The sequence below is a fragment of the Aphis gossypii genome, chromosome 2 (genome assembly GCF_020184175.1).
Source record: "Aphis gossypii isolate Hap1 chromosome 2, ASM2018417v2, whole genome shotgun sequence".
Classification (NCBI taxonomy): domain Eukaryota; kingdom Metazoa; phylum Arthropoda; class Insecta; order Hemiptera; family Aphididae; genus Aphis; species Aphis gossypii.
In genome coordinates this window covers 31,217,582-31,241,418 of record NC_065531.1, presented here as the reverse complement: position 1 = coordinate 31,241,418, position 23,837 = coordinate 31,217,582, and the positions used below count along the sequence as shown (strand labels likewise).

At 25.0% G+C, this 23,837-nt stretch overlaps 3 protein-coding genes across 7 annotated transcripts; 1 reads left to right on the top strand and 2 right to left on the bottom strand.

Annotated features, from left to right (window-relative positions):
* The first annotated feature begins 6,184 nt into the window (after nucleotides 1–6,184).
* LOC114127340 (phospholipase DDHD2-like) lies at nucleotides 6,185–17,650 on the top strand. Of its 5 annotated transcripts, none has more exons than XM_027991544.2 (14): nucleotides 6,185–6,534; nucleotides 12,713–12,952; nucleotides 13,080–13,219; nucleotides 13,291–13,417; nucleotides 13,489–13,679; nucleotides 13,748–13,924; nucleotides 13,991–14,138; nucleotides 14,434–14,672; nucleotides 14,736–14,903; nucleotides 15,083–15,242; nucleotides 15,341–15,535; nucleotides 15,593–15,738; nucleotides 16,164–16,360; nucleotides 17,240–17,650. In XM_027991544.2, exons 1-14 carry the CDS (start codon nucleotides 6,450–6,452, stop codon nucleotides 17,448–17,450), a joined length of 2,424 nt encoding a protein of 807 aa, XP_027847345.2. In that variant the 5' UTR covers nucleotides 6,185–6,449; the 3' UTR covers nucleotides 17,451–17,650. The 5 variants fall into 5 exon arrangements, with proteins under 5 accessions (XP_027847345.2, XP_027847348.2, XP_027847346.2 ...); XM_027991545.2 differs by lacking the exon at nucleotides 6,185–6,534 and adding an exon at nucleotides 7,530–7,638; XM_027991546.2 differs by lacking the exon at nucleotides 6,185–6,534 and adding an exon at nucleotides 9,333–9,350.
* LOC114127341 (uncharacterized) lies at nucleotides 6,542–12,532 on the bottom strand. Its single transcript, XM_027991548.2, has 8 exons — nucleotides 12,334–12,532; nucleotides 10,173–10,378; nucleotides 9,984–10,107; nucleotides 7,848–8,055; nucleotides 7,502–7,649; nucleotides 7,296–7,422; nucleotides 6,881–7,057; nucleotides 6,542–6,714 (listed from the first exon to the last, which is right to left on the bottom strand). The coding sequence occupies exons 1-8, from the start codon at nucleotides 12,515–12,517 to the stop codon at nucleotides 6,581–6,583; spliced, it is 1,308 nt and encodes a 435-aa protein (XP_027847349.1). The 5' UTR covers nucleotides 12,518–12,532; the 3' UTR covers nucleotides 6,542–6,580.
* Nucleotides 17,651–20,540: 2,890 nt separating the features above from the next.
* On the bottom strand, nucleotides 20,541–23,753 carry LOC114127376 (major facilitator superfamily domain-containing protein 10). Its single transcript, XM_027991600.2, has 9 exons — nucleotides 23,066–23,753; nucleotides 22,900–23,003; nucleotides 22,671–22,829; nucleotides 22,061–22,243; nucleotides 21,878–21,986; nucleotides 21,334–21,554; nucleotides 21,175–21,265; nucleotides 20,972–21,109; nucleotides 20,541–20,898 (listed from the first exon to the last, which is right to left on the bottom strand). The coding sequence occupies exons 1-9, from the start codon at nucleotides 23,286–23,288 to the stop codon at nucleotides 20,789–20,791; spliced, it is 1,338 nt and encodes a 445-aa protein (XP_027847401.1). The 5' UTR covers nucleotides 23,289–23,753; the 3' UTR covers nucleotides 20,541–20,788.
* Nucleotides 23,754–23,837: the final 84 nt, after the last annotated feature.

Below are 23,837 nucleotides of genomic sequence, written 5' to 3'. Positions count from 1 at the left end.
TTTGTAAACCTAGCCAACTATTGATTAGGGGCTTATTTAGTAATTTAATTAAATTTCATAAAACAATTATCAAACATGGTTTTATACTATCAAAATAATCATTACCTATTTATTATTGGTAAAAATAAGATAGTATTATCAATTAATAATAAATTATTATTATTATACAAAAAAAAATTATTATTCAAATTTTGGTAAGTTATAAACAATATAATAAACATCAAATTACAGGAAAAATAAAATTCATATACTTTTATAATTATGACACTCATTAATATAAAATTTCATAAAATAATATTTATAATTATATGAATATATTTATATTAATTAAATTATAATTCATTCCCAATAATTACTGTTAAGCATGAGTAGCGGTGATTAGTAGGTAAATACTTAAATGTCACGTTAACAAAAGATAATTGATAATTTCACTTATAGCTCTGTCTATATAGTATTATGCCCTTCCTATTTTCTAAAAACCCTCTGGTAGGGCCCACAGTACCCACACTACAATTGAGCTTAGGGGCCTATAAATCCTAAATCCAGCACTGTTGGCCACCGGAGCTGATAGGGGAAAGAAACCACTATATTATACTTATGTTCTTATGTTACTTTAGGATGCCATCGAGTTTGGTGTCCAGAGCCGGCAGGCGAAGGGAGGTGAATTGAGTTTGACAGCAGGAGCCATAGGTAGGGAGTTAAGAATAAATTATCCATCTGATCGAAGGACCCCGAACATGAAGATAGGTTCATCTTAGTTCATGACCCCGAAGGTTAGGTTTAAGGTTTAGTCATAGATCTTATATGTATACGATCTATGGATTTGACCTACAAAAATATTTATTGATGAATTAAAATTTAATGCACCAAATTGTGTCCTACTATATGAAGAGATACATTCAAAAATCTAAATTTACTCCATACAATATCAGCAACAAACAGCAAAAGTTCCTCAATTTTATTTTTATATATGCTTATTAATTATTATGTTATTATAAACGTACCTACGTAATACATATTTTACCAACACGGTAATACGTCATCATGTATTTTACCTACGTATTTTGTAAACGTTGCGTAAGATTATCTGATAATAACTTCAATACTAATCTATAATCTGCTATTAAAATATCAATCTTTATTGTTGTTTTTTCGAGTTTCAACAATTTATTGAAATACTTATAATGGTGGTTTTGTAATTAATAATAATAGTTATCAACAATTAAAATCTATCTACCTATTGGTAGATGAATCACGAAAAAAAGTCCCACACTAGGAAAAAGTCTAAAATAATATACATATATTATATAGGTAGGTATACAAATACAAATAATTATGTATTATAATTTATAATAATACAATTTACAATATGATATTTTATAACCACACTTCTTTCTTTTCTTTTTGAATACCTCCGACGAATAAAATTAGAGCATTCTTGCATTCTAGGTAGGTTAAAAATTCCATAAACGCAATCTTAGGGCTTAGGGTATTTTTTGTTCGAATAAATCAATTTCATTTTTAAATGCAAATTTGTTTGTGAATTGCAAAAAAAATAAAATTCAAAAAACAAACGTATAAGTGCGTACTCTTATTACGATGTAATCCGACAGAGTGGCAACAGTGTCAGTCTCATACAACTATCATCATTAGTCATTACCTATATCATGATTCATGACTGTGTCGGATGTTTGCATGGAATTAGGGAATTTACCAGTTTATCAAATATCAGGTCAAATGATAAAATATAATAATTATTATGATGGGTAATAAATATTGAAAAGTATATCTGTATATGTACAAGCATTTTATACATTACACATATACTAAAATACAAAGTTCAACTGCGTAGAATTGTATAAGAAAAAGTATTTCGGTAAATTTTTCACTTAACTTTTTATGTGGACTTTTTTTCCAATTACCTGGTAGATACTTTTTTAAGTTATATTTTATTAATACATTGAACCTAATAAAGTAATAATATCATATTATTAGGTATAGTAAGTAATTTGTATGTACAAAGTATTAAAAATTAATAAAACTAACTATACTTATTAAATTGTTTTAAATATTATTGAATTTTTAAACATAAATAGGTAATTGTGATGTGATCTAAAATGTTGAAAAGTATAATTAGAATTTAGATTAGATTAGGACAGGCAGGTTAAATTATTATGCAATTCATCAATAAAGCAGCTCTTTTGCAAGGAATATTTGAGGTCTTAAAAGTTGGACCAGTGCCCAATTTATCGGATAATTCCAGTAGAATAAAAATTCCTAAAATAAATTATTATATTTCTTAATAGGTATTTTAATAATACAAAACCAAAGTCATAAATAATAATAATGATGTACCTAACTATAGGATAATAAGTATCTAGGTTACTAACGTACACAGAAAAAAATTTTGGGGGGTGTTTTTGAAAATCAGTTATTTAAAAGTAGAATTTTTTTTTTTTATTATTTTGTTTCCATTACGTCATTGCACAATAAGTATAATTTTATTTTATTTATAAATCCTGTTTAAGTATTTTTTTTCTTATTCAAATTATATTATTTATTTTAATTTGTTAATTTATTTTTATTTGCATTTTTATTACAAAAATCAAATATTTCGAGGGGGGGGGGGTGTTTGAACCTAACCTGATCTAGGTACTAAACCGTAGTCGGTACTAAAATAATAAAAGAGGAATAGGAATGCAAAAAATTTAAAAAAAATTGCGTACCTGAAGATTTAAATATTTTATTGATTAGGAATATTAGGATACATTATAAATAAAAAGGAACAAGTGGCACACAAAAATATTTTTAAAAATCGCTACTCTCTAATTCAAGCGCTGTTAACATTGTCCATTGATTATAGAATAGACTCAATAATCAATATTATTACTTATAAGCCAGTGGCGTCATTTGGTTAAATTTGTAGGAATGTTGAGGGGAATGAAATGTTTTTAAATTTTACCTACAACCCCTTCCCCAGATGTATTTATCAAAAGCATCTTTTTTCAATGCAATAAATGTACTTACGCATGTGACACGGAAATAAATAATTACAAAATATTTATTAACACTTACTGTCCTATACAGGATTCCCAGAAAAAAGACCAAGGAAAAAAGAACAATTTTTAATACTTTATAATTCATTATGAAAATTGGTATAAATCTAGTTTAGCACCCCCTCGAAATTTCGATTTTTTTTTTTGGAAACCCATGTATTTTAACGTTTTAAAAATTATAGTGCCAAAAGCTTTTACCAGAAATCATTAGTTTTAAAGTTATAGACTACTAAGTTCATGAATTTCGGTGTCTTATGCATGGGAAAAACGCATACTATGACTACTAATGAGATAATATTATGATAACCAACAATTATTACCAACCCTTGATAGCAAAATAATATTATGGACATCGTTTTTTAACCCAGAGACTTACCTTAGGTGGTGTTGCATAGCAAATCGAGGGATATTTTTGTTTTGAATATTCGAGCAAGCGAGTAGCAACGCTGGCCCTTATTCCCTTTGAAAATGTATTGGAAAATTGTATGTTAAAAAAAGCATATTTTTTTTATTTGGATTAGGTACTCAAAAACTAATGATTTCCGGAAAAAACTTTTGCACCATAATTTTTAAAACGTTCAAATACATGTTTCCAAAACAAAGAACCAAAATTTCGAGAGGGTGCTAAACTAGATTTACTCCATTTGCATACTAAGTGGATCATACTACAATGTCATTATTCACTTAGCAAGCTATATTATTGGAAATACGAAAGCACCATACTAAGTTCAGTGTTTCACTAAAATTCTCATTTGTAATTAATACCTAATTAGTAATTAATAACTGCAAGTGTGGGAAGTTAGGTTTTTAAAAATTGTTCTTTTTTTCCATGTTCTTTTTTTCCTTGGTCTTTTTACCGATTACCATCCTACAGGTCAATAAGCCCTCGTATTATGGGGAGGGGCACTTCATCAATAAATTGCAAGAGGCCATAATTATTAGATTAGGCACACATAACTACATAAGACAATGGGTCTTCCCAGTAAGACCCTCAAATGTAATTTCTAAATTAATCGATACTCCATGATAAATGATGATATATTATACAATTGGACATTGGTATAATGTTTTTACAGTTGGTATTATAAATAATATAAATAAACCATGAATACTAATATACGGAATATGGAGTAGGATTTTTTATAGATTTTAACATCCCAATAATATTACAATAATAAATTATTAACTATTAGGTACCTATTTAAACAAATGCTATTTTACTCTTTGATTATGAAAAAATGTTCGATAGGTAGGCACTGATAACTAAACGTCTGTGTTTGAAAAAAAAATAGTAATTGATTCTCTGAATTTTCTTGAATGTGGGGCCCTCTAAAATTCTAAGATAGTAGGCCTTAAGTCCATCCCTGGGTAGTGAGTACGTAGTAGGTACTATAATAATATTATGTAATATGTGTTTCAACTTTAAATCTTATTAATCCTAATAATGTTAACTATTATCATTAATAATCGTTAATATATCTATAACAGCGTTAAATATATAGTTCATTTGTGGCATTAGTGTGATATTTAGTCAGTTCATCCTCAATGTATAAATGTATAATTATAAATTACTTGCTGATTAAGACAAGTATATAGTGTATTTAATTCATGATAATATTATTTATTGAATGTAATGATTAATGATCACCATGGTCCATGGTTATAAATTAAAATATAATCAAGTATGTCAGCAAACAAAATACGCGCAACTTTAACAAGCTAACGTCATCTTGAAAACCAAGGCATTTACCTAACAAGTTATTGTTAAACGCACTTAAACCTTAAACCTAAACTTATTGTTTTTTTCATCAGATATACGTTTAGGTTTTGGGATAAGTATTGTTTATAAAATTTTGCTGACACTATTTTATTATTTCTGACTTGTGACATGAGAACGTATTATAACATCATTTAGTTAAGTACCTGATACCTAAATAATAGTATCTCAACATAGATAAATTCTGTAATTGGAGGAAGTAATGCGAAAGCAGTCCCCTCTCGGTCGTCGGTTCAAACAGTAAAAAAAAAAAAAAAGATAAATTCTGTAATAAAAATATAGAATACCTCTTTAATACGGTTTAGGCATGGTATTGTTTAAATCTTAAGATAATTTCTATTTTCTAAACGTCTTTAATATTCGTGGTAATAATGTCGTAGAGCCGTAGATATATTTATCATACAAATTACGAGTTATTAGTTAAACTAAACGTCATTTTTATTTTGTTTAAACCATTATATAAAAAATTTTGGTTTGATGGTGGGGGGAGGGATAGTTGGAAACCTCTTACCTAACCTAACCCCTACGCCATTGCGTGGTAATATAACTTTTTGCGGGACATGAACTACTATACAGGCATTATGATATATTAAAGTGAATCACTAAATTACATGTATAAACCTCATGAGTTATGGACAACTTTAAGGCTTAAAATATATATAAGTCCATGATATATTATGATAAAAAGTAAAAACAAAATTAATTAATAATTGTATGATAATTTAGATAAGACAAAATCGAAACTATCACACGGTGTTATAAAAATAAATAATGTAACTATAATCATGTTGTGACCTGTTGACGCCCATAGGCACTCGCAGAATTTTTTTTAGGAAGGGTCAATGTTAGGATTCGTTGTATAATAAATAGTAATTTATCTTGAGACATTCAATTTAAAACATATTTTTAAAAGCCAGGGGGCAAATGCCCCAACTTGCCCCCTCCTTCCGGGCGCCTATGTTGACGCCTTATATAAATTAATTATTGAAAATATAAAAAATAAATAAAACAGTTATGTGGAAGTATTACTAACGCTTAACGGGTGGCTGCATTTCTTAAAAAAAATCGTGTAATATGTACTGTAACTAGGGGTAGAAATCTATTTTGTTTTTTTACTAATAAATAATAATCGTTGAAATTATACTTGTATCACATTTGATTATTGTGCCCAAGTTTTTTAAGTAGTAAATTTCATTTTGAAATAAAAATCTATAATCGCATAGCTTGAGCTGATTACATTGTGTTTATTGTTATCATTATTCATTACTCATTTGTGTGTTCGTAATCAGTAATCAAATTAATAATAAATAATAATATCAATAGTATTAATAGTTAATAGTCTTAAAACATTATTAAATTATTCATAACTCATTCGTCAATCGTCATTACTTACTATTAACTCTAATCATAACTATTGTCTACTTAAGAAATACATAAATATTATTTTGTACTTTATTTTCTCCGGAAACATCCATATAATTATATCTTTTCTTATTTTTTGCGGTGTATTGTTATACTATTAATTTATTCTTATACATGTAGTTAAAATTTGAATAACAAAGTTTTTTTTGGATGTACACTTTTAATTAATTGATTATAGTACTAAAAATTTAAAAATGTCTGAGATAAATAAAAATAAGGAAGATATTTCATCCAACAATATTATAAATGAAAATTCACAATCACAAATTAATACAACAGGTAAATATTTTATAATATTATCTACTTTTAATTATTTATAGGTATTTTATCTTGATAAAAAATCACGACTTCTTTTTCTTCGTTGACATCTTATAATACTCCAAATTAAAAATAAAATAAGAAGTAATAAAACTATTGCTGATAGAACTATTAATGCAATTTCTGCAATATTTAAGTATTCTGCAACATAAAATTTAATTTATGGTAGTTAAATTATACTGTACCGAAAAAAGTAAAATTGTAAATAAACATTTCAGAGAACTGAACTTCTTGGTTATTACTAATTTCTAACTTTTAAAATTAAAATCAATTGTCAGTAAATAGTACTATTTATTATTATACTTACGTTTTTCTGCATCTATTGTTTTTTTATTTGTATTACCTCGTAGATCTGTGGCTATAATTTCAAATTTTGGAAAACAACATGTTGCTGTGTAATGTATAATTACTGGTAATTTTGTCCCTATATTAAACTCACTCCGAAACCTTATATTATTTGGTATTGATGATATCATAGCTAATCCTAAAATAAAAACAGTTCAATTTAAAAATTGAATATAAAATCCATCGTTATATTCTAAAACTCATTCTGAATTCTGTTAAATGTAATGGCCAACGATTTTGAAATATTTAGGATTTATAACCTTGACTTATGTAATAAGAATACTAATAATAATAATTAAAATTAGGTAATTCAATTATGAATACCTAATAAAATATGATATAGAATTCAAATTTCTTTATTATTTTTAAATATTCACCTGAATTTTCATCTTGAATGGTTACTTCAACATTCCATTTTTCTGATGCACAAGTATGTGGAGTGTCTGCAAAACGACAATCCCCATTAAATATATAATCTATTGTAGGACGTGTGGTATCTCCTGTCTGAAAATATTTATATCAATTATTCATTAGTTAATACAAATTTTTGTTAATATATACATATATTTTTATTAAGTCTTACTAGTTTTCCGATGTAAAAATTAATTTTTATAGTTTCAAATTCTGGTTGAAGAACGGAAAATGTTATTTCATCAGTTGATCCTTCTGGTCCCGTTACCTCTAAAATTACCATCACATCAAATGGTGGACTATTTGGAGGTAGTATTACACTAAAATATTAACATATATTGCTGGTGTATTAAATTAGATAATTTGTTATTGTTATTAAAAAATCTAAATGTTAATAAGTAGTTTAAAATTTAAATAGCAAAAAGTCGTGTTATTTTAATTTTAATTAGAGTTTATATTTTAATCAATTAATATTTGAAATTAAAATTATAGTATAACATTATAAATTTATCATTTACCTTGTAGGTAAAACTGATCTTATAAGACCCATTTGATCATAACAATGAAAATTATATTCTAAAGGTATCCAACTTCTATGAATGACCCTGAAATATAATTTAACTGTTTCTCCTGAAATTCCCGTTAAAATAGAATAAGGAGATAGTTCCAATCTAAAACTTTTTGCTCCATCTATTTCATCTGACCATGATTTATCGGAAGCTTTATCTATAAAATAAAATAATTAATAATATTGAGAGGATATTGTATTGTCATAATCTAACTACTCTTACTAATACAAAACCGGGTACAAAACATATAACATACAACACTTTATGTATAGTAGTTCCAATTCTATGTTGTTACTTATTAAGTTTACTATACTGAATTGACTGACTAAAATCTTAAATTTTAGAACATTGCCTGTATTCTTTTGTTGTATTTTTATAATGTATTATTTTTTAAATGATTAATGAATATGTTAAATATTTATGTTTAAAATTGTTCTTAACTTGTTGAAAAATTAAAAAATTGTAAGGTACTCCTCTAGTATGCTACCTATTTTATAGCGATTTATTAGAAGTTTTCTGAGATGATGTAAAAATAATATATAATGAAGTATAAAAATATTATACTTAACCTAACCTAACCTATTCCTCAAAATTTAAAATCAAGTATATTTAAATATAAAATTAAAACACTCTACTGAAAAAATTCTGACTATATTGGCCTATCTATGGTAATTTGTTTTTTAATTAAAATAAGAAAATTGATTTTACTGAACACACTATTTAAATATTCCTGCTCTTCCACTAAAATCTCTTTCCCCAACATAAAACATATTGAAGTTTTTACTAATTCAAAAGATGAAACAGACGTACAAAAAAGTAAAAGAACATATCATTGTAAAATCAATAATTTGGTTTTTTGCTCTGCTTAGAATACTTAATGTATACTGACATTAAAAAAAAGTATTAATTGAAAAATGATGACGTTAGAAAAATATTGTTTTTTAATGGCTTCAAATTATGTAAAATAAATCTTTTTCAAAACATAAGTACCGTAAATACTTTTTGATAAAAAAAGAGTAAACTGTGAAAGAATTACTTTGTATTAATATAATTTATGAAAATTAAACCTGTATAGTAACTAGTAAGTAAACTATATCAAATGATTTTAATAATTCAATGTTTATGTATGTAAGTTAAAGTTGTTACGTCAATTTTAGAGATACCAATGTTTACAATCAAGTAATACGTAGATATTATTATTATTTAATTGTTTACCTATTAATTTACTTCATGGTAGGTAACATCATTTTATAGGAATTTCATAAGCCTATTTTGGTCAAGGTTATTGTTTTATCCATCATCAACTATCATATTCCCATAATTAATCATACACAATAAAAATATTATCAAAACAAATACTTATTGATATATGTTATTTAAAATACATTGTATGTATCATTTGTATCAGTCTACCACAATATTTTCAACTTCATTATTCTTATTAAATATAAGGTATGTAATATTTATTTGATTAAATTGACCAAACTATCATTGTTTAAAATTGTATCTGTATTCTGTAATTAATGATCAATATAACTATATAAGTATTATAATCAAAGACATTTTCTAATTTTCAGTATAAAAACAATATAGTTTAGCTTTGGATCTAACTTGAATTTAAGGAGTATTAAAATAATAAAAAACTTTATTTATTCTCATCTTTATCGAATTATAAAACAAATTTATTTAAAAAAAATTTAAATGCGTTATTGAATAATTTGTATTTTCTATTTCTAAAAATCAATTTATGTTCTTTAATAAAAAAAATCATTAATCCTTTATATTTTAAATAAACTGTAAAATGATATTAAATCTTACATAACAGTTATTATGGCCAACTTATTATATTGTAGAATTATGTGTAGATGATATCACATTTTAAAGGTCAATAATTTGTGTTTTTCTGAGATAGCATTTTAATGTATAAAGGTAGCAAACTAAAATTACTAATAAGTAATAATAATGATTAATTAATATGTTTATTATGTTATCTAATTTTTATACTTAAATACTTTCAAGTATAAAACATTTTGTAATTTCTCTATTAACAATGTTATCATTAAGTTTTGTATTAGATTAAATTACTTTTTGGTTGATTTTGCTCATCAATAGTTTTAATTTCTGGAACTTGATTCACAATTGCTAATGGTTTAGGCATTTTTTCTTTACAATTTTCGCATTTACCATCTTTACACCATACAATTTCTACCTGAAATAAATATTTATTAATATTTGTTTGTTTTGAAAATTATCATTGTAATATGCTGAAGCTACATTAGTATGGTTGTGTAGAAAAAAGTCTTCATTATTGAATATTGATTTTTCACCAAACAATAAAAATTGGTTCTTTGAATTATTCAGAGTATCTATTAATCTAGAATAATACTTTTGACTTTGTTCTTGCAGTAGATTATCAGTTTTATGGTACTGAGACATCAATTCGTTAAAATTTCTCAGAACTATATTATGAACCACACTATCTGTAAACAGGAAATGTGACTATTGAGTATAACAATTTTACACTACATAAAATATATCCAGGAAGTTTTTGATTACATATTAGTTATTTTACTAACTAACACATTTTTCTAGATAAGTGTTGTACAGGTTCACAGGATATTGCTAAGTCATAAAAAATAAACAATGACTCATTTATACAAAAATCCATAAGAATATTATATTATATAATAAATAGACCTTATTCAAACTTAAAGTTTAAATCTTTTTATTGAAGTTTTTTATTATAATTATATTCATATTAATTTTTAATTCTTGGTTGATAATAAAAATTATTTCCTAACTTTGTTTTCCTTTAGGCTTCTGAGTATACATATAATTCAAATAACAGATATTCTCCTTAGAAACATTTAAGCATAATATAATATTCTAAAAAATAATTCATTAAAAATAAAAAAAATTATTGTAAAAATATTTTTAAAGTTATGCCACTATAAAAAATTAAGTGAATACAATTTAAAAGTATTTACTTTGTCAATTTATACAAGAATAACACAAACAAGTTTATAAAAATAAATTGTTTTCTAAATAAAATATTTTATACTTAAAAGCAGGACTGCAGTAGATTTGAACACTTCAATTTTAAAACCATTAATTAATTGTGTATAATATATTAATATTAATATTATGAAAAAAATTTATTTTAACATAAAACTACAAAATATTAAGTCAAATAAATATTAGGCAATAATATATTAAAGTGTTATATTTATTGAGAGCGATAGCGATAGTACGGATTCTATTTAATTATTAAAATGTATAAACTCTACAATAACTTCTGATGTGGCCCAGTTTTCACAAAAGATTGAACACCCCTGCCTTAACAAACAAAAACTTCTAAATTATACATATAAAACGATTAATTTCTTTGCATATAAAATCATAATAGCACTAGGTCATATTTAAGGATATCCATGGAGTCTAAAACTATCCCACTTAAAAAAAGTCAAATTATCAAGTTATAATATAAAATTTTTGTTTTTAATGCAGTTAGAAAAATATTATATGTATAAGTATTGAGTAATGAATAATACTATAGCACATTTTAAATCACTCCCAAATAATTTCAGGTATTATAACATAGTTTCGGGTTTTTTAATTGTAGATTTGTCTGCTATGATTTATTATATCTTTATTAATATGCAATTACTATAAGTTTCAAACCCTGTAATTTATTAGTATCTATGGTACTTTTTGGTTATCCTGATTACCGGCCAATGCTGTGACTAACTGCTGTCTTCAGTCAAATGCAACTACCTAATCAAATAATTTAATAATTATTACCAACCGGTGAACCGCTGTTAGCAAAATGATGGACATCGTTTTTTTACCACGGGACCACGAATTAACCTGCCCTGTGATCTATCGTTGGTGGTGTTGCATAGCAAATTGAGGGATATTTTCATTTTTAATGTCCGAGCAAGCTTAGCAAACGAATGGCAACGCTGGCCCCTAATTCTCACTTTCTCAGGCAGTTATTTGGTTAAATTCATGTGGTGTCAAAAGCACGATAATCCATTAATAAGTGTTTTAAATTGAATGGTTGAACATTTTCCTACTCGAGTTAGTTATTAATTTTAAATTTTATTTTTAGTTTTTGTACCTACTAGTTTTAATAATTTTTAATTCATTTTTTTAAATCATGTCGTATAAAGAAAGGTAGTTGTGATTATGTGATACCTAATAAAAGTTATATTATAATAATATAATATACATTATATTAATTATATAAATGACAAATTCATGTTGGTCGAGACTTTGAGAAGGTAGTCGAGATAATGGAATTGAGACTCGTAGTAGTCGGGATAACCGAAAAGTACTGTATTTATTATTCTTTTCTATTTTTATGTTTAAGCAAAAATAGTTATTATGCAATATTTTATTATTTTAAATATAGTTTAGTATAGAATATACATACCTTTTTTTTCATTTAGTCCAAATATAGTCACAAAAGTATCATTCATTGTCAAAAACTCTTTGTTTTCAAAAAAGTTATTCATACATTGTAAAGTTGATTTTTTCCAATCCGTTAAGATTGTTATGTTATTAGCAATAATACATGGAACTGTACAATAAAGTAAGAACAAATTTAGTAAATACATGATGATATACTAGTATAGTACTGAACCAATAGCTAGGTATTGAAAAGTATTTAGACTTATTTTTTGCTTATATAATACTTCTATTAATTGTTATCTGTTTCAAATATTTATTTATAAAGGATAGGTTTCCGATGAGCTATATATAATATGTATCTTTCCTCATAAAATAAACCAAATATTTTTGTTTGATTTTAGATAAGAATGATACTAACCAATTCCAAGAATCTATAAGTTTTTCTCTATTACAACAAAATATTAGTGAAATGAATTTGGAAGAATCCCAATCCCAATGTTTAAAAACTGCAAGTGAACAACTTAAACAACATCTAAATAGTAGTTGTGGATTTTCTAATCTTGATGAATATAATTCTCACATTGTACCACCAAGGAAAACATTGGGAAATATTCAACATAACATCATTACACCACCTATTGGTTATTATATTATTATTATACATGTATATTGTGTACTACAAATAATAAATCCTAATACTATAGTTTTTATAGTTTAAAATTGAGAAACATAACCTACAATTTTGTATTAATTTAATTATGTTTACAGATACTACTGAACAATCATTAACTAGTAATGTTATAAGTAACCAAAATTATTCAACATTAACGGAAACATCTAACATGGTTTTGAATAAACCATTTAAAACCACGAGTGCTCCAGAAAATATATCTACATCACAATCGGAAGTAAAATATAGACAAAAAAAAATTACTATTAATTTAATAAATAATAATGTTGGAAGTACAATTTTTTATAGGATTTATTATTATATACTTATGAACCTATAAAATGGCATTGGTTCTATTGCAAAAATGCTATTAAAATTAAATGGATTCCATTTAGTCAAAAAGATTCTGATGCAATTGAACAAGCTTTTATCTTAAGTAAGAATATACATAATATATTATTTAATATAGAAATATTTTAAGTTGTTTTTATGTTAAATTTATTTTAGATGATCAGTGCAATGAATCAGTTATAGCAACAGATGGTAGCCGATTTGATGTTTACTTAAATCAAAGAATTCGTAAACCAGTTTATTGGTCTGATAACCCAACTAATGTACGACGTTGTTCTTGGTTCCTCCGTAATAGCAATGGATCTAATTTTATTCCTTATGATGAAGTCACAGCTACACTTTTAGAAGTAATGTTACATTAACTCTTCCTATAAATACAATATTAACAAAATTACTTATTCATATTTATACTTAGGAAGAATACAAAACAGCTTGGGAAAGTAATGAATGGGGACGTAGAGTTCCAGTTGGTAATTATGAAGAAGTAGTTTTTCATAGTCCTACAGCTATAATTCATAATGGAGTATCCATAACACTTTTAAACAATAACGAAGAAACTCAAAATGATCAAATGGATCAAGCAGCGAATATAGTAAAATAGTTTATACAAATTAAAACAATAGTTTAAGAATACTGTATACTTAAAAATAATTTACAGTCCTCATTAAAACAATGCATAGTCAAACGAGGGTTTGAAGAATTTGTTATTCCTAGTGATGAACCATCAAAAGTGGATCATCTATTATTTATTGTACATGGAATTGGGTCCTACTGTGATTTAAAAATGAGACCAATTTATGAAGTTGGTATGTCATATTTCTCATAAAAGAAACATACCAATTAATTAAACCTGAATAAACTAGTAAACTAGGAAATACAGTTTTAAGCTGGGTCCTAATAGAGGCAAAATTTGCTTCATTATTTTTGGATACCAAATGGTAGCATTTTATAACTGAAAGGCAAGTGGTCTATATCAATAAAAACCTGCACGAGCTATGCCTTGTGAGAAAAATTATCTCTATCTGGAGCCGGCTTAAGAAACTTTTAAAATAATTTATTCATACATAATTTATATTTTATAATTCTATATTAATTTTTTAGTGGATGATTTTCGAAGCTTAGCTCTTCAGTTAACACAATCACATTTTAAAACATCATGTCAGTCAGAAAAAATTGGTAGAATTGAAGTATTACCAGTTTCGTGGCATTTAGCTCTGCATAGTGAAGATATTGATTGTAAGCTCAAAAGAATTACATTGCCATCAATTCCACGTCTCAGGAACTTTAGCAATGACACAATATTGGATGTTTTGTTTTATACAAGTCCCACATTTTGTCAAGTGATTTATTTAAAAAAAAAAAATTAAAATTTTTTTTATTTATGTTCAGATTTTTAATTTCAGACTATTATAAATGCTGTCGGAAATGAAATGAATCGAATGTATAGTCAGTATCTATTAAGAAATCCAAAATTTAATGGACATGTTTCAATTGGTGGTCATAGCCTTGGATCTTTAATTTCATTTGATTTACTTTGTAATCAGCAACCACCAAGTCCAACAAAACAAACTGTAAGTTTGTAATATAATGATTGAATTTAAACAACAAATAAAAACACATTATTAAATTAACACATTCATTGCTCTATTTAGAATATAAATATATTTAAATTATCTATTATTAAATTCAACATGAAATTTATTATATCTTTTAAATTATTTACAACTTATATTTTATTTTATTATAATAGGAGTCATCTGTGGCATCGGTTGCTCAAGAGCAAAAATCTAAATTAAGCCGCGGTGCATCATATGTAACATTAGGGAAAGCGGGTACTGGACAACCATACATTGCATATCCTCAACTAAAATTTCAACTTGATTACTTTTTTGGTTTTGGCTCACCTATTGGTAAATTGTTTTATATTTTAGTACTTCTTAACTAGCTTATTATTAATAAGTTATTGATATTAATATTTTTGTTTTAAATTATTTATTGTATGATTCAGGAATGTTTGTAACAGTGAGAGGTATTGAAAGTTTAGGAGAAAATTTTAAATTTCCTACTTGTCCAGGATTTCTTAATATTTTTCATCCTTATGACCCAGTAGCTTACCGTATTGAACCATTAATTAATACTGCTTTTGAAAATATACCTCCTTTCCAAGTACCACATCACAAAGGCCGTAAAAGGATGCATTTAGGTAATTAAATATAAAAGTATTATGATATATTTATATTATAATATCTTATACATTTAGAACTAAAAGATACTATGGCACATGTGGGAGCTGCTTTAAAAACACATCTTGTAAATTCTGTAAGAAATACATGGAATACAGTTTATCAGTTGGCTATGTTTTCTAAAGCAACTTCAGGTCGTTCTATAGAATATGACTCTAGGATAGTAAGTATATTCACTGTCCAATTAATATTAGTTTTGGTTTTATAAGTTGCACAATTTTATTAAACTAATATTACACTAACAGTACCTTACTTTATTTTATCTTATATTTTTAAATTAATATTGAATTGATTTTAAATATTTAAAAATTTTAAATAGAGCTTAAATACATAAAGATATCTTTTAACTTAAAATTTTAAGTTAAAAAAACAACTGTTTATAATTTATAATTAAATATACAAATTTAACAATATTTTTTAGTAGATACTAAAATTATTTATTATTGCTCTACACACTTCCACTCAATGTCTGATATTGTATATAACTATTTTATACTTTTTTAAATTGTAATTTATAAAATGTAATATAATACTTTATTATTATTATAATAATTTGTATAAATATTTTATTATCATTATTTTCATTAGAAATTAGATCAGAAATCACAAACTCAACAAGCAGATTCTACAAGTAATTCAAAGACGTTTCAGAGAACTTCTGAATACCCTAATATTAAACCTGGTATTCTAAATAAAGGAAATAGAGTAGATTGTGTTCTACAAGAAGCACCAATTGAAAGTTTTAATGAATACTTATTTGCTGTAGGCAGTCATTTATGTTATTGGTACGTGAATATTCATCTAGAATGCATATATTGTTTGATAAATTAATTGAATTTTAAATACAACAATTTAAACCAAGGCCATAACTGAGGGGTAAGTCCAAGAGTCCGATCCTCCTCGAAATTTTTAAAATTAGAAGTATACATAAATTATAGATAAAAATGACAAGTGTTCAGTATCTATATATTTAAAAAAATGTTGACCCCCTCCCTTAATTATTTTTTCAGTTACGGCTTTGATTTAAACATATTTCAAGTATTATTATACTGTCCAATATATAGTATTGTATAATATAGACTGTATAGTATTGTGTTAGAGTTTAAATAAACAAAATACAGTTTATGTGTTAATATATTGTTTCACTATGATTGAATGTTTTAAGTAATTCTAATTGTTAATGATAAAGTGTCCCATCAATTTTTTTTTTGTTTGAAAAAATATTGAAAATGAAGCATTTTCCAGAAATTTCTTTTCTATAAATCTAAATCAGTAGTTCTCTGCCTTTTTTGTTCATGGTTTTTTTGAGTAGTATTCTAAATACTATACTATGCATGAATAATTTATATTTTCAATAATTTTGTGGCACATCCAAGGTTAGTTCACAGAATCCTAGTGTTTCGCGGGATACCTGATGAGAATTATTGATCTAAATAGTCCCATCAGGCATACTATTTTTTTTATTTATCCATCAACATTGAGAATCTATTATATTTAAATAAATAATAATTAAACTTGATTTCACTTAAAAGCATTAGTTTGACATAACTACATAGAATTAAATATAGTTATTTTTATTTTTGAGGTTCTTTACATTCATAATTTATTCAACTATTTTAAAACATGAACTTATGTTTTTATTTATTTATTTTTTTTTTTTGTAGGGAATCTGAAGATACTATTTTGTTAGTCTTGAAGGAAATTTATTCAATACAAGGAGTATCACCTGATAATCAGATTCAACATGCAATACTACCATTTGACATTCATGATAGTGACAATTCTAATTATCCAACTAGTATGCAATTTGAAGAACCACCAGGATTTAACATGTCTTTTGGATCATTGTCATCACTTTATGATGATAAGCGTTAAGTATAACAGCTATTGGAAAATAATCTATAAAATAGTTTTAGGAATGTTATATTTTATGTAAAAATTAGATTAATTTAAAGGTGTTTTCTTTATTGTGAAACTGTGATATTTAATAGTAATTAGTTTATTATGTGTTTTAAACTAGATGGAATTTTACAAATGTATAAAATATATAAAAAAAAAATAATTATATTGTTTTATTTGGTATTATATTTTATTTAATCTTAATTAAATTATAATTAAACATTAGGCTTATAAGTTATTTGAATCGCTGATAAAAACCTTCCGAAAAAAGCCACTAAAAAACACATCCTGGAAAAAAAGCCCCCCCCCCCAAAAAAAAGGGGCGAGCATCCACAAGTTAAGCACATTTAAACAAAATCAACACTTATTAAGGGTTAATTAATAATCATTTACTTAGATTACTTTAAATTACTCATTTATTAATTTGAGACAACAATTAAATGGTGTCAAAATGATAACAATCAATAGTTAATGCAATATGATTTTGACATTATACCTATTTTAAATGTAACTTATTGTTGAGCTATAAGGTTAATTCAGCTACACACTGGTGTTACCTTAACTACCCAAATTACATAATTAATTAGAAAAGTTAAGAAAGAAAATAAAATAAACTTAACTCGTTAAAAAATATTTAACTTATTTTTAATTTTTTTAAGTTATAATATTCATAAGTAATAAATTGCAGTAGTATTTTTATTTGTACAAACATTTACCAAGACGCTTAGTAGTGTTAACATAAAAATTTAAACTAACTTAATAACTGTACAATAATAATAATTAACTACAAAAAGTTAAGTTAAAACAATACAAAATTTAACTGAATAAGTTAGTAAGTTAAAAACAAATTAACTTTTTAACAAGTTAATGCCCACCATTGCTAAAAAGTATGTATGTAAGTATGTATGATTTAATAAAGTATGTACCTATATATTTTATTACTATGTATATTATTTTATTTTTTTTTTTAAGCTTTATTTCTGTGGGTTTTTTTCGGGGTATGTGTTTTTTAGTTTGGTTTTTTTTCCATGGCCATTTTTTCGCCTCCCGAGTTATTATATTGTATCAGAGAAAACCAAATTATGGCTAATGCACACTTAATTTTGCTGATAAGAAATTAATTAATTTACATTTTACTTTCTGTTAAATAAACATTTACATTACATTTGGATGAGTCAATATTAGATTAAAATTATATGTATTTATATTACAACTTATTGAATATCATATTTTGTATACCTAACTCAACAAACCTGGAGTATTGTTAAAAAAAAAAAAAATATTTACTAGCATATACCTGTTCTATAAACAAAATAAATAATAATAATATTTAACAAAAAGTAATAATAAATGTAATTTACTTGTCAAATAAATAAATACATTTTTTATCTGAAAAAAAATCATATGCCACTATTCTACTAATATTTAAAATTTGTATTAGTTATTTAGATAAATAGGTTCAATCATTCATTAAACATACATTTTTTTTTATAAGTGTTTGAAGCTCAAATATTGACAAAATTTTTTAAAAATTATGGCTATTTACAAATTATTTTGTAGTTAAAATGTATAAAAAATTTTGTATAAGTAGCTAAGAGTTGAAAATTTAATGCAAGATTTTCTATAATCTTGGCTTACAATAGTTATAAAAGAACTTACATTTTTGGGTATTCAGGTCATTAAAACATAAACCACTTTTTTCACCATCTACTGGAAAATATATCCTAAGCTGAAAAATCGTCTCCGTCCAGAATCGTTTTTCAGATACAATGACTAATTTAATACATCCATTATAAGAGTGACCTACTATACAGCAGACTTACTTGACTTCCCTTGTTTTGCTTGAAATTTTTGATTTTTTTTATAAATATCAGTAAAAAATTTTGAAAATATAATACAAACTTCCTTATTAATGGTCCATTTTCCAAATAAAAATATTGAACATTTATAAAAACAATATTTTTTTTAAAGCATTTAAATTTAGAATTTTGAAAAAATTCGTTAAAATTTCGAAAATTACTAGTTATGTTGAAGTTAGACAAAAATAAAACAGATTTGTTTTTCTACACTCATAATATAAAGAAGAAAGGGTTGATTGTTTGTTTATAATAGGCTCCGAAACTACTGAACCGATTTAAATGAAATTTGGTACATAGATAGTTTAGACACTGAGAAAAGACATAGGTTACTTTACAAAATGATAGGCCCAACCCCGGGAGGTGCTCAAATGCCTAAAATAGACGTTTTGAGATTTATAATGGACATTTTAGTTATTTGATGTTTTAGTTTGGTTGCTATTAGTTACAATAATAATAATAATTAGTGCGAAAGAAAAATAACAAAATAAAATAAAATCATTACATAGTGATATACTAAATTGAATATCGTAAGATTATTACTTAGTATATTTTAACCATTATAACTCTATATGTATAATCATAAGTAACAAATTTAACACACAGTTTGAGACATATAATAGGTAGGATTCTTTTTAACGAGCCACAAAGTGCTCGGGTTCAGCAGTACCTAATATTTTAAAATTGAGTACAAGGTTCATTTATAAGTTTTTTAACCTAAATATAATATATATATGTATAAATATAAAAAAAAAATTTACCAAGTAGCCAAATTAATTTTTTATGAGCATATTTTTGGAGTTCTAATTTTTATGACATTAGATAATCACCCATATAATATATTATTTCTTTCCAACCAATTTTTTTTTAGAGTATTAGTGTAAAAAACAAATAATCATAGATACTTGTAATTTTCTCAAAATGTTTACATTATTATTTTCAAAAAATGGTAAATCATTTAAAGTTATTTATAGCTATATAGGCATATGCTAAATTTCAATTGATTTTTAAATCTCGATATAAAAATTATTTACTGACAAACTTCATTAATTGCAAAAAAAATTGCTGTAAACTCTTTTATAGTTATAAATGCATAAAAACTTTACATTTTGTTTCTAAATTTTGAAAATTGATTATAAGATTTCTAATAAATAGTTTATACTGGAGCTATAAAATCTAAAAATTATACAAAAAATAGATAAATTGACAATTTTTTTTTTTATAAATTTTGACAAATATTTATTAACTATAAAATTAATGATACAATGTTTTTGATATCAATTTTATCTAGATTTTAAATATTTATATTCAATTTTTTCATTAGCAATTAATATTTTCAAAATGTGAATAATATTAAATATAGCCACAATTTCATACATATCACAAAATATATAAATACATAAATAAATTTACTTAAAATAAGGTAAAAAAACAATAATATATTAACAAAAATATGAATTATACTTTTTCTTTAGCATTCTTTAATGTCTTCCTTAACAAAAACCAGGGTTGTAATAATAAAATGCCTCCAATGCAATATGTAATTCTTGGACCAACAGACCAATATACTAAAGTACAAATAAAGAATTAAATCAAATAAAATGTAAATTAAAAAAAATCTCAATAATTATAAAAACTAACATATTGAGGCAAAAACTGGTCCAACAGCTCTAGCTAAAGCACCTAAAGAACGAAATGTACCCATAGCTTTGCCTTTATGAGCATTAGATCCGTAATGTGAAGCTAATGTAGTCATACATGGAACAACAATAGAGGTAGCTAAAAAATAAAAAGTATTTTATTAAAAAAATAAATCATCTGAAGAAATGTAATTTATGTCTTACAAACGGCATAAAGAAATAAACCGAAAATAAAAAGAGGAGGAGATTCAGCCATTCCAACACATATGAACGATGGAGCTATGAGTAAAAGTCCCTACAACAATAAATTATATTTTTTTAAACATTTAACATTAATAGTTCAAATAAAACTAAAATGTTTACCAAAGTAGCAGTTTTAGCTGTACGTGCTGGAGGTATTCTTCGAACCCATCCACCCTGTAAAATAGCCATGGTAATACCAATACCAAAAAACATCCAACCTTGTTGCATTGAGGTATATCCAAACTTGTTATGAGTCAAAAATGTTAATGTAAATTCTAATCCAGAATATAGGAATAAATATGTGAAATAGACAGTACCCAAAGTACGTAACTTCTTAATATCTAAAAATTAAAAACAAAATAAATACATATACATGAGTGTATACAGTAGTGGTGTGAATAATTATTTTATGAATCAATGATGTCATATAAAAGTGGATTTGGGTAATTTGTAATGATCCCAGCCTTGTTAAATGTACATTACAGATGATTAATGTTTTTTTTTAAGAATTGGGGTTGTACATGGGTTAGCTTATAATTAATACAATAAAAATTTGTGGGTGGGTACTTGTGTATTTTAAATATTTTCTATAAAAAAAAAATGCATGTCTCCACTGTGTGTGTAGATGGTTATAAATGACAGTAATTAAGTTAATAACAATTACCTTCAGATGGAACAACACCATCTAATAGTTTAAATTTGAATAAATCTATTACATTAATGTAAGTAAATGCTTCTGATAATTTTCCAGCAACTGAGGAAGCTCTGTTTTTCTAGAAAAATAAAACATACAATAATTTTAAAATATTAATTCAAATTAATACATTAAAATATATATATATATTACTTTTGGAAGTGATTCGTTAAAGGCGAATGTTACAAAAATTATATTAATAATAGTCAATGCAACTGCAAGTAAAGCTGGTTGAACGAACCAGACCCCTTCTTGACCATGAGACCATTTAGCATATGCTGCTCCTATCATAGGACCAAATACAAACCCCACTGAAAATGCTATTCCAATCATTGCCTAAAAAAGTAAAAATTAAACAAAAATAAAAATATTCGTACATGTAATTCTCATATTATGTTCATTATATATTTGTATCTTGTAAAAAGTAATATAAGAACAATTTGTAATCCACAAACATCAGTATTACAACTACAAATTTAAATTGTTTTTAAAAAATTTATTTATTAGTACTATAATACTATCATCATGCAATTATAAATCACTAGGTCTTTATAAAATTGTTACAATATTAAATAAAATAACGCTTTATCATAATTTAATCAATAATATTATTAAAATTTTAGAAAAAAAAAATTTGTGAACTACCTAATAATTTTTATTTAGACTATTATTGTTTAAGCTTAAGACAAAGTCAATACATATTTGTTTTTTAAACTTAAAAAGTTTTATGAAAAATTATTAATAATTAAAAAGAATTATTTACCATTCCTCTTCCACGTTTTTCTGGTACATATACATCTGTAACAATAGCCATTGATAAACTAACATTGCCTTTACTGAGACCACCAATAATACGTGACCAAACAAATAAAGAAAATGTAGTTGCTTTTGACCAAATTATGTAAGAAGATAAAATACCTACCTAAAATATGTATTATTTCAGTAATAAAAATGCATAAAAAAATAATATAAGATTAATGCATGGAACTTACCAAACATATAATCATCACTGGCTTGCGACCATAAACATCACTTATTCCACCAAGAATAGGTGAAGAAGCAAATTGTAAAAATGAAAACAATGAACCCAGTATACCTGTATGATTTAATTTAATATTAGTTTAAAATTTTGTTTTGAAATTAGATCGTATAACTTACCACCAAATAAAACTCCATTAAACTTATCTGGTACACCAATAGTTTTTTGAAAAACACTTATATGTTGTTCTAGCCATTGGTATAATCCACCAGAATCATTTTGTTTATAATAGTCAAGTAGTGATGGGAAAAGTGGTAATATCATGGTAAATGCCAATAAATCAAATAGTAACGATATAAACACCACATATCCAGTACCATTTTGTGAGCTTTTTGTTGCCATATGGATGTTAGGTAAAAGTTGTATAACAATTCACATTAAACAATTAATGTGAGAGAATAATTGGATGTAACAAAATACAATTGAAGTATGTGATGTATGTGTATTAAATAGTAAATTAGTAATATATTATGTTAAGATTTTTAGAATACAAAATAAAAAAAAAGCTAAAAAAATAGACTTTGTACCAGACACCTGTTACATAACAATAATTACACCTACACACCATGCCACGGTCTATAGTTATAAAATGAAATATCTACTTTCACTTTACTAATACCTATTGGTACTAGAAAGTAGTTTATCAGTTTATAAATGTATTTTACGTTTTTCTATGAAAAGTTGTTTGTTGTTATAAGAGAAAAAAATGCAACAGTCAACAATAATTATGAAAAAATCACAAATATATCACAGAATAATCGATTACATTTTTTAAGAAAAACTAAAATAACTCAAAAGATTTTAGATACCTAGTTGAATTTAGTATTTATCACAGATATTAGTATATATCTGTGGTATTTATTTTGTTTTTTAATCAATATTCTTATTTAA

Bases quoted from the DNA above. Each gene is read 5' to 3' on its own strand.
- LOC114127340 (XM_027991544.2), top strand. From the start codon at position 6,450: ATGTCTGAGATAAATAAAAATAAGGAAGATATTTCATCCAACAATATT. The intron at 14,673-14,735 runs GTGATTTATTTA...TTTTAATTTCAG, and splicing joins CAAGTCCCACATTTTGTCAA to ACTATTATAAATGCTGTCGG. The intron at 14,904-15,082 runs GTAAGTTTGTAA...TTATTATAATAG, and splicing joins CAAGTCCAACAAAACAAACT to GAGTCATCTGTGGCATCGGT.
- LOC114127341 (XM_027991548.2), bottom strand. From the start codon at position 12,517: ATGTATTTACTAAATTTGTTCTTACTTTATTGTACAGTTCCATGTATT. The intron at 10,108-10,172 runs GTAGCTTCAGCA...TATTTATTTCAG, and splicing joins TTCTACACAACCATACTAAT to GTAGAAATTGTATGGTGTAA. The intron at 7,650-7,847 runs GTAAATGATAAA...TTAATATTTTAG, and splicing joins AGATCAGTTTTACCTACAAG to TGTAATACTACCTCCAAATA.
- LOC114127376 (XM_027991600.2), bottom strand. From the start codon at position 23,288: ATGGCAACAAAAAGCTCACAAAATGGTACTGGATATGTGGTGTTTATA. The intron at 21,266-21,333 runs GTAAACATTTTA...TTATTGTTGTAG, and splicing joins CAGCTAAAACTGCTACTTTG to GGACTTTTACTCATAGCTCC. The intron at 20,899-20,971 runs GTTAGTTTTTAT...TTTGTACTTTAG, and splicing joins ACCAGTTTTTGCCTCAATAT to TATATTGGTCTGTTGGTCCA.